At 37.3% G+C, this 18,236-nt stretch overlaps 1 protein-coding gene across 1 annotated transcript; it reads right to left on the minus strand.

The window, feature by feature from the left end:
* Positions 1-991: 991 nt before the first annotated feature.
* LOC110701944 lies at positions 992-5,557 on the minus strand. The gene is made up of 4 exons (XM_021879563.1): positions 5,110-5,557; positions 2,585-2,728; positions 1,532-2,413; positions 992-1,440 (listed from the first exon to the last, which is right to left on the minus strand). Exons 3-4 carry the CDS (start codon positions 2,393-2,395, stop codon positions 1,213-1,215), a joined length of 1,092 nt encoding a protein of 363 aa, XP_021735255.1. The 5' UTR covers positions 2,396-2,413; positions 2,585-2,728; positions 5,110-5,557; the 3' UTR covers positions 992-1,212.
* Positions 5,558-18,236: the final 12,679 nt, after the last annotated feature.

Genomic DNA, 18,236 nt, shown 5'->3' on the forward strand with positions numbered 1-18,236 from the left:
CACATTTTGCGAATTCTGACTAACAAATTGGCGAAATTGTTTGATTTTACCATCATTGTTTGGGGGACGTAGATATCAAATCAGGTAATTGCGTCAATAGCACTTTAGAAACCCTAATTTATCTTTCAAAAATAAGGCGTAAATTAATCTATATGTTGTTGACTTAAATGCATAATTCAGGTCGTATCTGGCAATAGTCACGTAATTCGTAAATAGTTAGGGTTCATTGTGTGTTAATTGTGCTGTAATTTGCGAGAAAATGAAATTAGGGTTCATTGTAGAAATAATTTGGGGGTTTTGATTTGTAGGAGTGACTGTTTAATTCCCTTGGTTCAATTGTATTTTTTTCATAGTACGAATGGTTTTGCTTATTATGGATGGAAAATTGGTGCAGGAAATGTCTTCTACAAGTTTCTCACCTTCAAAGGAGTAGAAGTGCAAATGTGGTGTTCCCTTTGCAAAGCTTACCAGTTGGACAAGGGAGAACCCTGGTCGTAAGTTCAGAACATGCAAGTTCTACGATCCTGTAACTGAGAGCAGAGGTTGTAAAGCATTTGAATGGGTGGATGAACAAGATGGGACAGCCTGGCAAACAGAGGTGATCAACAATTTGTTGGTAGATAAGAAACTGTTGAAGGGGGAAATTAGTGATTACAAGAGGGAAGTTGATGATCTTGGTGGACAGTTGAGGTGTTTGCTGAATGAAGTGGACAGGCTGAAAATGAAATGCAAGGCTTTAAACTCTGACAGGAACAAGATGAACAGAGAGATGCATGGAAGGAATGCTAGATCAGATCACTCTGTTCTTAGTCTTGCTGTTGGGATTAGTTTGGTCATATTAGTGATCCTTCTTATTAGGGGGTTTGTAATGCATTAAGTATAACTTGTAATGCTAGTAATTGCATGAAACAGTAATATGGTAATGTAATGATTTATAAGTGGCAGTGAACCACTATTGCAAGCAAACTAATGTACACAATTATGAAAGCAATGAATTAAGTAAGTACCTAAGTAGTTGATATTGCATTTAAGTTGTTGATCAAATTTGTTGTTGCAGTGCCTAACAAAATTGGCTGGTAAAGCCTTAAAGCAAAGTATTAATTTAACAAAACAGGATCCTTGTCCTAAACCCAAAAGTAAAGCTACAAATATTGCAACTGATTGTTCAGAAAATACAACCAACAACTAAAGTTCAGAAAAACAATTCAAACATCATTGTGTCAGCCCTCCTTGTCTGGAAGTCAGCAGCTTAGCCCTCCTTGTCTGCACTCCAGTAGCATTGGGTTCAGGTTGGCTGGAAGAGGGGGTGGTGTGATGCTTGGCTTGTGGCTGCCCTTGTTGACTGTGTGAACCTTTCCTCTTACTCAATGGTTCACAGCCAGGTTGCTCTTGGGGAAAAGTCCTATTCCCAATGTTGTTTGGACCAGCCCCTATTGCACTCTGTTTATTAAACACAAATACCAATAAACAAGTATCAACATCCAATTTCATCACAAATTTTAAAAGAAAAGTTACAAATCCAACATCATACCTTCTTAGCAGCTTTGATCTCCCTCTTCTTCCTTTGCTCAACTACCCAAGGTGAATTTAAAGGAGGCCTTCCTGCAGTTCTCTGCTCAGTTGGTTCAGGTTCATGTGGGCCCTTGCAAGTCTTGGGATAGTGGCCAAATCCACCACAAATCCTACACTGACTTTTCCTCCTCTTTCTTCCCTGCTCCCCTCCTGTTGCAGATGTTCCCTCCCCAGGTTCCAGCTTCCTCTTCTTCTGTTTAGGTCTTCCAGGCTGCTGTTTGAATGCTGGTGGATGAGGCTCTCTCATGTTCACTCTCTCCCAATGCTTTGGGCCTGGCATAGGTTGAATTGCAGGCTCATATGTTGCTCTGTAAGTGTCCATAGTGTAATAGGGGTGGACAAACTGCTCAGCATCAACCCTCTGATCCATTATGCATGCAAATGCATGAATACATGGGATGCCTGTTAATTGCCAGTGATTGCAGGAACAAGACCAATTTGGTAAGTCAACTAGAACCTGGTCATCATTCAGCTGCACTTCATAAGTGTCATCCCTGGCAGCTTCAATTATGCAATTCCTAGCCACATAGCTCATCCTCTGAAATAGCTTATGCACATATGGAGTGATGTTGGTTGTGATTTCCTTGGAGTCCTCCCACTTCTCATTATTTCTCCTCATCATGTACCTCCTCATCCATTCCATTTGGGTGAGGATAGGTTTGTCTCTTGCATCTCTGATAACAGAGTTGAAAGTCTCACACATGTTGTTTAGTAACATGTTGGACCTGCAACTGTCACTGAATGCATGTCTGCACCAGTGATGAGTGGGGATGTTCTCCAAATAATTGTAAGCATCCTCATCAAGCTCCCTAATCTGTTGCATGGCTATCTGAAACTCAACCTACAACCACAACAGGAACATTATCATGAAAGAATAACACACACAACTGTTGTTGCTCTTATTTTGCTTTTATACACAAAAGGAACATTATTACATGAAGTAGGTACATGAACAGGAACAATATCATGCATTTACTTATTCAAAATAATTTAAGGTCACCTAGAGACTTACAAATGTTGTTGCTCTTGCAGCACTCCAAAAGAGCTCTTTGAAAACTGATCCAGTGAACTTCAACTTGAAATTTGCCCAAATGTGCCTAACACAGAACCTAGTCTCTGCATTAGGCACAACTTCAGACAGAGCTTCAACCAGTCCCTGTTTAACATCATCAATAATTACTTGTCACACTTCAAACAATAAAGAACAGGACTGAAAATAAGACTACAATAATCAAAACAATATTACCTTCTGCATGTCTGACATGAAGGTGAAGCCTGCCCCATCTGCACTTCCAATGCATTGCATCAAGGATTCCAGAAACCAGACCCAAGTCTCCCTGTTTTCAACCTCACAAGTTGCCCAAGCAATGGGGTAAATGCTGTTGTTCCCATCCTTGGAGACTGCAACTAAAATCTGGCCTGGATAACCTCCTTTCAAGTGGCAGCCATCCACCCCTATAATTGGCCTACAACCCTTCAAGAACCCATCCTTCAAAGGCCTTAAACAAATAAACCTCCTCATAAACAAGGGAGGCTCAGGCTTTTCAATGCCATCAATCACAACATTACAACCAGACCCAGGGTTGTATTTCATTACAGCCTTCCCATAATCCCATACCCTAGCATATTGCTCTCTTGCTGAACCAAAAATGATCAACTTAGCTCTACATCTTGCCATCCAAGCCCTGTAGTAGGTCACTTCTACCCCCAAGTCATGAAGCACCCTATCCTTGATTTGCTTAACCTTCCATGATGGGTTAGTTCTGAACTCCTCAAGATACCTCTCAGCAATGAACTCTGCTGTGACCTTCTTGTTCTCCCTGCTTCTCACACATTTATGCTCCAACTTCATGGTTTTTATTTGCCAAGTCTGTTGTCTTTTTAACTTAGTAGCATGGATCTTGAAACTACACTTCACTCCACCCCTGCATATACACAAAGGCATCCTACTTGTCTTTGTGTCAAACTTGCACCCACACCTATTCCTACACTGAATAGTAATCCTAATACTATCATTGTGTAAAAAATAGTACTCATACCTATTCTGTATGGCATGCACTCTTAAAGCTTTCCTCAACACTGTAGCATTGCTAAACCTAAGCCTATGAACAAGTACAACATGCTTTGAGAAGTCAGATTTGTCATTAAACCATGGACTTTTGTCCTCTTCATCAGATGAACCATCCAAGCTCCTTAGGTCATCTGATTCTCCCTCAATTTCTTCTTGTAGTTGTACCTCATTCACATCCAAGTTATCTGTCAACCTTGCCTTTGGATCCTTGGAAACCCCCTCATCATGTACATCAAACTGCTTCCCAAGACTTCTTGTTACCTTAGCTAAAATTACTTCAGAATTCTGCACAAACCACCTCTCATCCCCACTGTCATACTCCTCCTCTCCAGGCTCCCAAGTTATGTCAATCTCACTCCCATCACTTGAAGAAAAATCATCTTCCCTCCCAGTCTCACTGCCCTCACTACTATCCTCAAAAATCAATCCTTTGCCTACAGATTTTTTTTTCCCTTTCCCTTATCCAACACCTTCACACTGCCAGAACCCCTTTCAAGCTTAGCTTTACCCTTTTGTTTCCCCTTACTCAACAACTTCCCTTTACCAGGAACCCCCTTAATCTCAGCAGAAACCCCTTCAACCCTTTCTATCCCCTGTCTAGATCTAGGTTTAGGAGATTATTCACCCTCCCTCACCTTAGGCTCATTTTTGTTAATTCTTGGGCTCTTCCTAACTACAGCAGGCTTACCTGAACTTTTCTTCCCCTTTCTCTCAGCCTTTACTGGAGTGGACTGGGCCTGGATCTCATGTATGGGCCTTAATGTTTCATTAGCAGTCACAAATACTTCAACATACCCTTCCCCATTCACTGTCTCCAGCAGCCCCTTCACTTCCTCTTCATTTACTAACTCCCTTCTCCCTGTGTTAAAGGTCCTACCTCTTTCTTTATACCAAAGTCTGTAGTTAGGTGGGACATGGACATTAAAGTTCACAAACCCATGCACAGCAGCTACCCTCAAATAATGCAAATCTATCTTATCCACTACCACATCCCTCCTCCAATAACATAACCCACCACACCAACAAAGCAAATGCTTTGATTTTGACACTTGTTTAGTAACAAAAGCACCCCTACTCTAAATACTATATCAATTAATCCATCTTCGTTGTCGGCCATTTTTCTACCTAATAAACAAATGCAAAGCAAATCAATAAAACCCAACATAGCTAACCCCATTACACAGTCAACCGCAATACTTTAATCAACAAAATCAAACATATTTAAACCAACACAATGAAAAACCAGTCAACAGTCAATAAAATCAATGATTTAAACTAAATAATTCACACATTACACCAAATCATACTTAATTTAATCAAATTCAACTTTAATTACAAATTAACCCATTTTACTGTTCTTAGGGTTCCTATTTTTTTTTCCCAAATTACCCTACTACACCCACACAAATGGCATAATGCAGCACACAGTACTTGTTGAAAACTACTTTAAAGGGTTCGAAAGGTACCTGTATTGGAATCTTACTCCTGTTGCTGTCAGAATCCACGAAAAAGTCCAAGCTTTTTGGATGTTGGAAATGGCTGACGGAATCTCGCTGACTTGTTTCGCTCCAATATTGACACCTCCTCTTCCAACTCAATTTCTCAATCACAACAATCAGTATAGGGTTTGAATGTTCGCAGTAATTTTGGTTGTTCAAGATTTGCAGACGAAATTCAATGAAGCAAAATTAGTTGGGTGGTAATAAATGACAGAGAAGATAAATTCGAATTGAAGGGGATGGAATTTGGAGGGTAAACGACTATGTGGGCCCCACCAAAAAATTTCGTCACAGTTTCTGTTATCTGGTGGTGAAAGCAAAATTTTTATTTTTTAACAGGTGTTATAATTAAACTTCGAAATCTTAAGGTGTTAAAAACAAAATTAGGTCTTTTAACAGGTGTTATTTTCTAATTTAGCCTTATTATTATTATTATTATTATTATTATTATTATTATTATTATTATTATCTTTATTATTATTATTATTATTAACCACATACCAATCTGTCAATTTTTCCAAGGTTTAAGGCCAAAATATAACAATTTGCAATTGTGGTGTACGATGTATTAGGGTTTATCACATTAGGGTTGGGCAAAGCTAGTTTTATTACACGACGTGTATACTTGAATATCAAAAGCAAATGGAAACAATAGGATTTATTTGCATGGTGTCTTATTTCCCGCGCATAAGACAATGCAATTTACTAAATCAACACTGCACACAATACCTTTCGAAGCCGTAACCCTACCCTACTATTATAGGGTTCTCATGGATATTATCATAAATGGATTCCCAAAGAGATTTACTGTCTAACCCATAAAGATTGTTCACTTATTTCGTGAGTGTTACTTTTCCTCTTGTCTCATATTGATTTACTTAAGATCCAGTAGAACATATAGTGCGTACGGTTCCTCAAAAGCAAAAAGATTAGTGGACATATTATGTAGAGTAGTTCGCATGATCGGCTTGGGTCTAATATAATCAGGTCGGGTCATGTAAATTTCCAAAAAGGCCGGGTCGGGTGTTCATTTGAAATCAGGTCGGGTGTTCATTTGACACCAGGTCGGGTGTCCACTAAAAAAGCTCTTTCCGAAAAAAGCTCAAGGAGCTTTTTCAATTAGCTTATTCATTAATTATTACGAAATGACACTTATAACCTCAATTAATTTAAAATCCTATCTAAACTACTTACACCACAATTAGCTTATTGGTCATTCACATACTAAATCGTCTTTAAGTTATCAGTTAATTACCAAACACTTTTATAAAATCAGTTAATTCAATAAGTTAGTCAAATCAGTTAATAAAATCAGCTAGTCAAAATCAGCTAACACAATCAGCTTCAGCTTTCACCTTTCACCTTTCTCCTAAATAGGGACTGACTTTTTGAACAAAAACAAAATAAAATATTATGTCCGTCCTATTAAACAAGGGTGCCTTTTTATAATGTGCTCCTTTGAACTTATACTCATGCCATTTATTAGTACAATTAAAGGAAATTAGTACGTTAATAAGTCAGATATTAGTTGTCGTTAAATCCACCCTTATCCTAAAATTGCCACATATGAAAGCCACTTACGTTAAGAACAGATTATTACCTACTTTTATTTCCAATAATCTTATCTTATGAACTTAAATTTATCCATTTAGTTAAGTTTTATCCAATTACAAAATTGTAAGGCTAATAGGAGTATTGGAACTCATGGTTATCCACAATATATACCCAAGGATGTTTAATCCATCTACTGACACAATGACATCCTGTCCAATTGTTACCACATCCCATAACTCTAGGTGTATGAAGCTATGACATGCTTTATAATTATAGAAGTGACAACACATTATAATAAGCTTCAATACTACATGATGGAAGTAAGGCTACGGGAGCTAGTAGTCCAAATCAAATATTTCCCTCATTTCATGTTGTCATATTTTATTTGATTGACATTTTAAGCCCATATAGCTCCACTTGTAACTATGGCTAATCATTTTAAGATAAGTTATAATAATGGAGCAAACAAATAAAATAACATTTAATTAGTCATGTAATATAGAATAAACCATATAATTAGTCATATAAATGAGTTAAAGTTAAAAATATTCACCTGCTTGTTGTGGATAGGAAATTTGATCAGCTGGTCATTGCTGGTGTGTCTTTTAGTATATAGTTATTGATAATCATTCAACACTTACAATCATCCCTTAAGAAATTTAAATTTTCAAACAAGTATTAACACCCCTAAACTAATGACATGGCTTAATTACCGGTGAATTGAATTAACAACAAGCTTATTTTTTAAGTAAAACATAGCTAATTATCAAATTCATTACAAATTAAATAGCATGTTATACCATTATCAAAAATTTATCCCTAATTGTTAAATCAGAGACAAATTCACTACTAAAATTCGGCTAAATTGCGACCGTTTTTCTACGACCGTCTGAAAAACGGTCGCAAAATATGAAATTTGCGACCGTTTTTTATGCGGTCGCAAAATTACAACTGCTTTGACAACGGTCGCAAATTTGCGACCGTTTTGCGACCGTTTTCAGCTTTTAAGACGGTCGCTAGGATGTTTTAACAATTAAAAATATTTCTAAATTAAAATAAATCGTTTGCGACCGTCAAAAACGGTCGTAAATGTCATAATCTGCGACCGTCCAAGAGACGGTCGTAAATGTCCTAATCTGCGACCTCAAAGACGGTCGTAAATGGCATAATCTGCGACCGTCCAAGAGACGGTCGTAAATGTCATAATCTGCGACCGTTTAAGAGACGGTCGTAAATGTCATAATCTACGACCGTCCAAGAGACGATCGTAAATGTCCTAATCTGCGACCGTCAAAGAGACGGTCGTAAATGTCATAATTTGCGACCGTCAAGACAGTCGTAAAAAGCTTTTTTTTTAATAAAAAAATATTCAGGTATAAATACTCACCCATCTCACCTCAACCCTAATTTACTAACCCTAACAGCCGCCCCTCATTTTCACGCCTCTTACTTCTCATTTTCTCTCTCCTCTCATTTTCACGCCTCTCTCCTCTTTTCTCTTCTTCTTTCCCTAACCTTTCCCCTTCTCTTTCCTCTTTTCCCTGATCTATTTCCTCTTCTTCTGCTCCTCCCTCCGTCTAGTGATGTGTCTATTTTATATAGTATTTTACCCCCATCCCTTGGTCATAATTAGTAGTGTTTTTGGCTCTTTAGAGCCGATTTTATTACTAATTGGTGTTTTCTAGTGTATTCGTAGATTTGGTTGACTTTTGTAGGGATTTACACTTTTGGAGTATTTTCCCGAGATATTTTGGAGCAATCACGAACATTAGAGAAGCACGACCAGATTTTATAGCCCAGGGCCGGTTAGAGCCATCGAACCGGTGATTAAGGGCTCGGTATAGGTGATACCGGGGCATTTGGACCGAGTATTAAAGATCGGAAGAGGAAACCCATATAGGCCCGAAGAATTGGAGCCCAATCGTAGTCCAAATAGTGGCCCAAGACAGCCGCCCGGCCAAAGAGGCTGGCGCCCAGTGGCGTGCCCGGCCGGGCGGGAGAAGCGAAGGTCAGCGCCCGGTGACCCGCCCGGCCGGGCGCGAGATTCAACCTGAAGAGCAAAAAAGCGCGCCCGATCGGGCGCGTGTAAATATTAGGGGTTAATTTCGTCGTTTAAGTTTGTTTTAGTTTAGGATTTGTACGGAGTATAAATAATCCTCCGTAATATGATTTTAGGATCTCTCTCTCTCTCTCTCTCTTTCACTCTTTCTTTACTCTCTTAATTGTTTTCTTAGATTTTCTTTCTCTAAAACCTTTGTTCTTAATCTACTCTTAATTCCAGATTTATTTTGGTAACGATTTCTCTTTTCTTAATCTTAGTTGTTTATTTTATTCCTTTAATCATGTCTTGCTTTATTGCTTTGATCAGTTTAGTTTCTATTATGTGTGAGTAGTTTTCTTTCTAGGGTTTATGGGGATCCATAAATAATATGAAGGGGTAATTTATTGTTGTTGATTGTCAATGTTAGATTAATTTCCTATTGATTGATTTAATGCTCTGTGACTAGATTAGGTCTGATCTTTTATGCATTGAGTTTGACAATATTGATTCGAGATTCGACAGATGAGAATTGATGTTTAGATCTAGTTTTAATAGGAAGGTTAATTTATAAATGGTTAAGTCGAGATTCGAAAGATAAGATTTAATACCGGTAAATTAATTGTGTGATTGTAATACGTAGCGAAAGCCCTTTATGATCTTTAATTATGCATTGATGAATGATTATTATATTCAACCCTGGAATATTATTTATTGGTGAACCTATGCCCTAAATCCTTTTATATATTATTTTCTCCTTATTCTTGATCTCCGTAGTTTAGTTTATTATTCAAATATTAATTTTGGTTACCTAATAATCTAGATTATATTAGTTAATTAGGAATAGAAAGACTCGTTTCTCTGTGGATTCGGCCCTACTTCCCTATCTACATTAGTTAGAGGATTTAGGTATTACTTTTGATTTGGGGATACGACTTAACTCTGTCATCTAGGCAATAAAAAGCCTTATTCAACGAGAAACAAACGAATTATGGTGTTAATGGTCAAATTCGACCATAAAAAATTCAGATCTGGAGTTTTTGTGGTCGAATTCCACCATATGAAACATTAGAGGAAAAAATATTGACAAAGGTGGGTTTAATTTATGTTTGTTTTCGATTATGAGGGTATTATTTCATTTTTGTTCGAATTTTTGTTCGAATTTGTTGGTTTAATTGTTGTGGGTTTTTTTTTTGGGGTTTATTTTTTTTTGGTATAATTATTGGGTTTAAATTTTTTTGTTTGATTTTTGTTAATATTACAAAGAATGTTTGATTTACGTTTTGAATTTTGGGTTGATTATTGTTAATTTCATTTCGGGTTTGATTTTTTTGTTGATTTTGGTTTGATAATTGTTTTATTTTTGATTTTGTGGTTTATTACTTTTATTAATTCGAATTTCCATGTGTTATTCATTCGAATTTTGCTGTTTTTTTTTTAATTTTCCGTTGAATTTTTGTTTGGATTTTTTTTTTCTGGGTTTGATTTTGTTCGTGTTTGGGTTAATTTTTGTTGGTTTGTTTGGTTTTTGTTATTTTTGGGTTACATTTTCGTTCATTTCAAATTGGTTAATTTTGTTTGATTTTTATGTTTGAATATTTCGTTCTTTTGGGTTTATGTTTGATTTTGTTTAATTTCAATTTGGTTTTTTTCTTGGGTTTGATTATATCTATGTTTTGGGCTGATTTTTGCTGGTAGAATTCGACCATATTTGATTTTTGCTGGTTTTTTTTGGGTTTCATTTTCGTGGTGGCTGGTTGGGATTGTCGAGGTGATTGGGTTGTGTTTTCGAGGTGTTTGGTTGATGGGTAAAGGTGTTTGGTTGGTGGGTAAAGGTGGTTGGTTGGGAAGAGGCAGTGTGGAGTTGGCTTGGGTGGTGGTGGGGGGCGTGGTTGTGAAGAGCAGGGCTGGGGGTGAATTTTCTTTTCTTTTTGTTTTTTTTTTTCAATTTTAGCGACGGCTAAAAGCGGTCGCTAATTTCCAAAATTGCGACCGCTGCTTTTACCGGTCGCAATTGTTTATATTTACGACCGTTTTCCTTGCGGTCGTTGAAATTAATAAAAACGGTCGCAATAAATCTGCGACCGTCAAACAGTCGTAATAAATTTTTTTTGCGACCAAGTAAATAACGACCACCCGTTGACAGTCGCAATTATAAATTGCAACCGTTTTTGCTATTTTCTGCGACCGTTAGAGGCGGTCGCAAAAACTTTAATTTTTAGTAGTGAATTATGAATGAAATTCTCTGTATATTCCTCATTGATATTCACGGCCATTACATGTATATATAACACTAGGGTAACAAACCCCTAAGCCCTACAATATTCTACCATATCTTTTCACAAGATAAGTTTCCTAAATTATATCACAATATCACAATATTATCCTAGAGTATCTAGAATATCTCCAATACCCCCCCCCCTTAAGTTGGAGCATACGGATCATAAATGCCCAACTTGCGGAGTAAAAAATCAAATTTGACCTTTCCCAAAGCCTTCGTGTAAATGTCGGCCAACTGAAGTGTCGTAGGCACATAAGACAGTGATATAAGGCCTTCTGTAATAGCATCCCTGACAAAATGATAATAAGCTTCAATATGTTTCGTTCTCTCATGAAACAACGGATTCTTCGCAATATATAATGCCGATTGACTGTCACAATAGAGGTGTGTGCCACTGTCATGTCGCACACCTAAATCTCTCAGAATCCGCTTTAGCCACTTCAATTCACGAGTGTACGCGGACATAGACCTGTACTCTGCCTCTGCAGAGCTCATAGCTACCGTTGGTTGCTTCTTGGTCTTCCATGACACAGGAGATAAGCCAAGAAACACAAACCAACCTGTCAACGAACGCCGAGACAATGGACAACTCGCCCAATCCGAATCACACCATCCTTTCAACTGTAGAGCACTATCAGACCTTAGCAATATACCCTGACATGGACTCTTCTTCAAATATCTCACAACTCGCAGGGCATTATCCCAGTGCTCTACCCTCGAACTCTACATAAATTGAGACAGAATATACACAGAATAGGCCAAGTCCGGCCTAGTGACAGCTAAATAAATCAAACGCCCTATAAGGCGTCTATATCGCTCAACATCAACAAATAACTCCCCATCTGCCAGGGCCAACCTGTGGTTTTACTCCATGGGAAAATCTGCTGGTTTTGCATCAAGCAACCCTGTTTCAGTAATAATGTCTAAGGCATACTTTTTCTGGCACATGAAAATTCCCTGCTTGTTTCTGGCTATCTCTAGCTCCAAAAAATATTTCAATACGCCTAAGTCCTTCATCTTGAAGCAGTCACCTAGATATGCCTTGAATGATAATAAGGCAGCTTTATCATTCCCTGCAACAATTAAATCATCAACATAAACAAGCACATTAAATTGCATTTTCCCTCTTATCAGAGTAAACAGAGAATAATCATAGTATAACTGTTTAAAACCATAATTCTTCAAAGCCGTTGTCAATTTTGCAAACCAACACCGAGGAGCTTGCTTCAAGCCATACAATGACTTCTTCATCCTGCACACTTTTCCTGAATTATTTTTGTCAAAACCGGGGGGAATTTTCATGTATACCTCTTCCTCCAAGTCACCGTGTAAGAAAGCATTATGAACGTCCATCTGATGGACTTCCCAATTCTTCACTGCTGCAACTGCAAGAAAAGTACGAACAGTCACCATTTTTGCAACCGGAGTAAAGGTCTCGTTGTAATCTAGACCTTCAACTTGATGATTGCCAAATATCACTAGTCGAGCCTTCAATCTTTGCAAGTTGCCATGTTCATCATACATCTCTTTATAAACCCATTTACTCCCGAGCGCCTTTTTTCCATGTGGTAAAGGTTGTAGCACCCATGTGCCCTGTTCTTCAAGTGCTCGTATTTCATCTGCCATTTCTTGTCTCCAACCTTCATGCTTCATTGCTTCCTTGAAATTTTTCGGCTCATTACTACCTGTAATTGCAGCAATATATGTTCTATGCTTCACAGAAAACCGGTGAGAATCAACAAAATGTGTTATTGGATAAACAGTACCTAAGGAAGTAGGTGCGGATGAACGTTGTGGTGGAGATGGACTTTTATTTCGAATGGTGTGTGTCACAAAATCACGATATTTGACGGAAGGAATTTTTAGCCGCTTGTCTTTACCCATTTCGTCATGATCTGTTGCGGTGATAGGCTGCCCACTGTCTACCACTGCCTGTTGTTCGCTGCTGCAGTGAGCTCCCTCGGCCGCTGGAATTCCAGCGCTTCGACCAGAGGGGCTGCTGCTGTCGCAGCCTGCAGCGCCATCGAGTAACTGATGGTCGCTGGCAGACTGTTCCGTAGGGGAGGTGCGGGTCTGCTCTTCACCCCGCAAGCTACCTGCGGACTCTGCTGTTTGGGTGTCTTCTCCCTCATTCACCAAGTTATACTCCCACTCACCATCACTCTACACAACATCCGAAGCTATCACAAGATATGGTTTTTGTATTTTTTTCGACAGATGGAGTAATAAATGGAAATTCATGCTCAACAAATTGCACATCACGGGACACAAAATTCTCCTTAGTTTCTAAGTCATATACTCTCCATCCCTTCTTCCCAAAAGGATATCCTAAAAAAATACATTTTCGGCTCCTACTAGCGAACTTGTCACCCTTACTACGTTGGTTATGGGCATAGCACAAACACCCAAACACCTTCAAATGGTCATACATTGGTTCTTTACCAAACAATACCTCAAACGGAGTCTTAAAGTCAAGCAATCTAGAGGGAGTACGGTTTATCAAATGACACGCCTCTTGCACACATTCCCCCCAAAATTTAAGTGGTAAATTTGCTTGAAATCTCAAAGCTCGGGCGACATTAAGAATATGTTGATGTTTACGCTCAACACACACAAGAAGTTTCAAATATGATCCCATTAGCAAAAAAAAATAGTCCTTCAAGGAGTTAAATTTCGTGCCATTATCACTACGAACTATTTTAATTTCACATCCAAATTGACGTTTAATTAAAGCCACAAAATTAAGAAACATCAATTCAATTTCTGTTTTATTACGTAATAAATACGTCCACACTCCTCTTGAAAAATCATCTACTATTGTTAAAAAATAATGAGAACCACAAGTCGACTCAACTTTGTAAGGACCCCATAAATCAACATGAATGAGATCAAACAAACTACTTGCTTTATTTTTGCTTAAGGAAAACTACTTCTATGTTGTTTTTCCCGAGGGCATACATCACATGATTTAAGACTCTTATAAGAACTACTCACAACTGGAAGATGTTGTAGAATTTTTCCGGAAGGGTGCCCTAGTAGTTGATGCCACAGCTCTGCCGATCGATCCCCATCTATCTTCAAAGCTCTTACCGCAGGAACACCACGGAAAAAATAAAGTCCATCCACTCGTTCACCCGCTCCAATCACCTTCCTCGTCGTTAGGTCATGTATAACACAAAGTTTGTTAGTAAATTGCAGAGTACAATTCGATTCATCACATAATTGAGTAGCAGAAATTAAATTGCAATTTAATTGCGGCACAAATAGAACATTATCAATCTTCAAGCCCCCTTGCAAAATCACTGAGCCAATCTTAGAAGCATTAGTACATTAGAAACGTTTGTCAAAAGAGACAAGTCACAAATCACGTGGTTGGATGCGCCGGTGTCAACGATCCAACCTAGTTGATCCTTACCATGAAGCTTTGATTTCATAGTTGAGAGATGATCAAGGAGTTGTTGAATTTGAGCCTGAGACACGCCCGTAATAGCAACCCCGTCTGCTGCCGTAGCACCACCAGCTTGCGTGGTCTGATTTGGGGCTTGACCACCTGTTTTATTTGCACGCACAGGAGCAGCAGAGCCACTGCCACGGCTTCCACCACGCCCTCCTCCTCCTTTGTGCGCACCAGAACTTCCACGGCCCCGTCCTCTGCATCCACGACCGCGCTCCCCCCACCATGATGGGTAGCCAATAATTTGAAAGCACCCAGATTCTTCATGACCCACCCGATTACAGTTGTTGCAAACCAAATCAGATTGGTCATTGGAGCGTTGCGGTTTTGATGTTGCATCATGTTGGAGTTTAAAAGCCATAGCATTATCACGAGCCGTCGAACTAGACATGGCCGTGTCTCCCCCTTTCAAGCGTTCGGCTTGAATAATTTGTTGGTATGCTTTATCCACCGATGGCAAAGGTTCTTGTGCCAAAAGCTGACCTCTAATCGAGGCATAGGCATCATCAAGACCGATTAAAAAATGGTGGACAAAGTCTTCTTCACGCAATATTTCAACTTGCGCCACAATATTACACGTACACCCACCACACGAGCAAGCAGGGATGGTAATATAAGTATTCAGTTCATCAAATATTCTAGAAATTCGTCCAAAATAAGTAGTCACAGTGTCAGTGGCACCCTGTTTACACTCACCCAGAGCTAACTTCAATTGACATATACGGGTTACACTAACAACACAGAAACGATTTTTAAGATTATGCCACAATAACTGAGCATCATCATACTCACCAATGGTAGACCTCACCGATTGATCCAAGGTATTTGTAATCCAAGCAACCAACATCGCATGAACAGCCTCCCAATCTCCCAATTTATCAGTATCAGTCGGTTCTTGACAGACCCATCAATGAAGCCATACTTGCGCTTAGCTTTCAACGAGGTCCGAATTGCCCTTGCCCACTCATCATAATTATCACCCTGAAGTTGAATCGGAGTAATAATGCTACCCGGAGCATCACTTGATCCTAGGTGATAGGTCATATCGACCTTGGTTTTTCCCCCATCTCCACCGGATCCTGAGCCACCAGTCATCGTCTATGCGTTCAAGAAAAAATTGTTTTTTTTAGATTGAAATTCACAATCGAACGTAAATTATGTAAATTATACGATCGAAAAAAAATCGGATCTTAACTAGGCTCTTGATACCATGTTAAATCAGAGACAAATTATGAATGAAATTCTCTGTATATTCCTCATTACATGTATATATAACACTAGGGTATCAAACCCCTAAGCCCTACAATATTCTACCATATCTTTTCACAAGATAAGTTTCCTAAATTATATCATAATATCACAATATTATCCTAGAGTATATTCTAGAATATCTCCAATACTAATCCATCCAAATATGAATCAATTTAACATTTATGTATTTCATCGCAGTATTATACTATGGTATCAAACACGCAATGAACATGTAATATTATTGGCACTCGGATCCAACACACTATATATAAGTCATCTTCTAGGACATGCATCTCCAATTCAAAATCTAAAACACCTATAATTATAAATACTTAAATAGTACTCGATCAAATGAAAACATTATATATATAAGCAAGTTCAGATAATATTCGGATTGAAACATGATTAAATTCTAACAATCCAACAAATTTGTATTAATATAATTTGATTTAAGATTAATGATTAGGCTTACTTGTTTTTGGACCAGCAGGATGGTTCAAGAAAGCTTGAAACTTGGTTGCTGCCATGGACTCTCTCTTTAATTTCTTCCTCTAGCTCAGCTCTTTACCAATTCTCAATTCTTCTTTCTTTATATAAATTTGTGATGTTTTATTATTTAATTATTTTACAATAGTAGACTTCTAATTTGATCACGTAATTAAGATTATTGATCATATAGCTAGTTAACATTTTTTAATACCTGATACGGAGTATAATTTTTTTTTTTTGGGATGGTTCCACGAAAATTTCATGCAATCATACCTTCCTTGGAAGAGTATGTGATCAGTATGACTTATTATTATTATTATTATTATTATTATTATTATTATTATTATTATTATTATTATTATTATTATTAGTTTAAGAACAACGGCTCTATAATGGACTGAATCATATAATGGACTGAATCCTTTCACGGGTAAATAAGTTCGACTAGCTACATAGGTCAGGTTATTGGGCATGGGGGGAAATTGGAAAAGATAAAGGAATTCCCACTCAGATTCAAAAAAAGCAATTGGTAGGAATCAAATTCATGACGACAAGGTTACGGACTACACCAAGTGCTAGCTACTTGTGCGGTATGTAATGGTCTGACTAGTAAACATGTAATTGTGAAATGTGAATGATAAAAAAAATATATATATATTCTAAAAAAAAATCTTCTTTTAATGTAGGAATAATGAAATCTTTGATACTAGTAAGCATGTAATTTTGAATATAATGATCAAATTTACATAATTATATTGTAATGGTCTGACTAGCTAATTCGGATATCTTTGATTATTCTTTGTCCAAGTAGTACATATTTAAATTTTTTTTTTTAATTGAAACCTTTGTTTTTGATGTAGAAAAAGAAAAAATAATCAAGTTGATGATAAACAATATTTTTGTGACCAGGACGAATGGACTTTTTTTTTTTACAATTATTATACTTAGTTAGCTAGTTTATCAAATATAAACTTCCAGGCCTTAAAAAAAATTCCAATCACACTTTACCTTCAATATAACAGAAAATAAATATTTGTAGCACAACAAAAAGAAAATGCAAGAGATTAATTAAGACATACAATTAGGATAATTCCTCAAAAATAGAAAATAGCATGAACATATTAAAACTACATACATTGGCCTATGTTCAAAGGGTATGAACATTGAAATCATGAATTAACGGTACAAGACGACATACAAACATACTCATTATAAAGCCAGTTGTATACTATATAAAAAAAGAATTGTCTATGACATATAAAAATACATTCAAGTCACCTTTATATCAAAATAGAAACAATTAAGAAGAGACTAGAACCTAACCACCCAAAACTGATCCTGGAAGTCTGGAACACCAAAAAATAGAAGAAACTTTAAGAATATTTCGTATAATAATTGGGAGGGGACTGGAACCTAACCACCCAAAACTGATCTGAATCCGCATTATCCTAAAGAATGAACCGGGTAGAACAAAAAAAAAAAAAAAAAAAAAACATTCCTTATTCAAATTCTATTAAAAATAATTAATTAATACTCAACACCGCCATAAAGTATGAATATTTTCAAAAAAAAAAATATAATTACATACATTAATGTATTTCAAAAATATCATACACTATTTTTTTTTTCCTTTTCTTCAATTGATGTAGTGATACAAATACATGAGAAAAATCAAAAACAAATTGATTAAATTAATAATTAAAAAAAAAAAGAGAGATTAAGATTAATACAAACAAATTAAAGAAAAAAAATAATAAGCATGCAAGATTAGAAATATATTAGTGTCCCATAACAATCGTCCTAGGAGTATCATCGGAGGCATCATCACCTTCAAATTTAGTCTCGGTACTTTCTTCATTTTCGTCCGATGAAGGGTCGTCTGTAAGGTCTACATTCCACTGTTTCGCGCCATCGACGGCCGCCACCTTCTTTTCTTTCCCTGGAGCTTCAGCTTCATTGGATGCATCCATCCCTTTCATTAGGAGTGAGCATACTAAGACCAATCCTAAGCAAAATACCATTGTTCT

This window comes from Chenopodium quinoa, unplaced genomic scaffold (assembly GCF_001683475.1).
Source record: "Chenopodium quinoa cultivar QQ74 unplaced genomic scaffold, ASM168347v1, whole genome shotgun sequence".
Classification (NCBI taxonomy): Eukaryota; Viridiplantae; Streptophyta; class Magnoliopsida; order Caryophyllales; family Amaranthaceae; genus Chenopodium; species Chenopodium quinoa.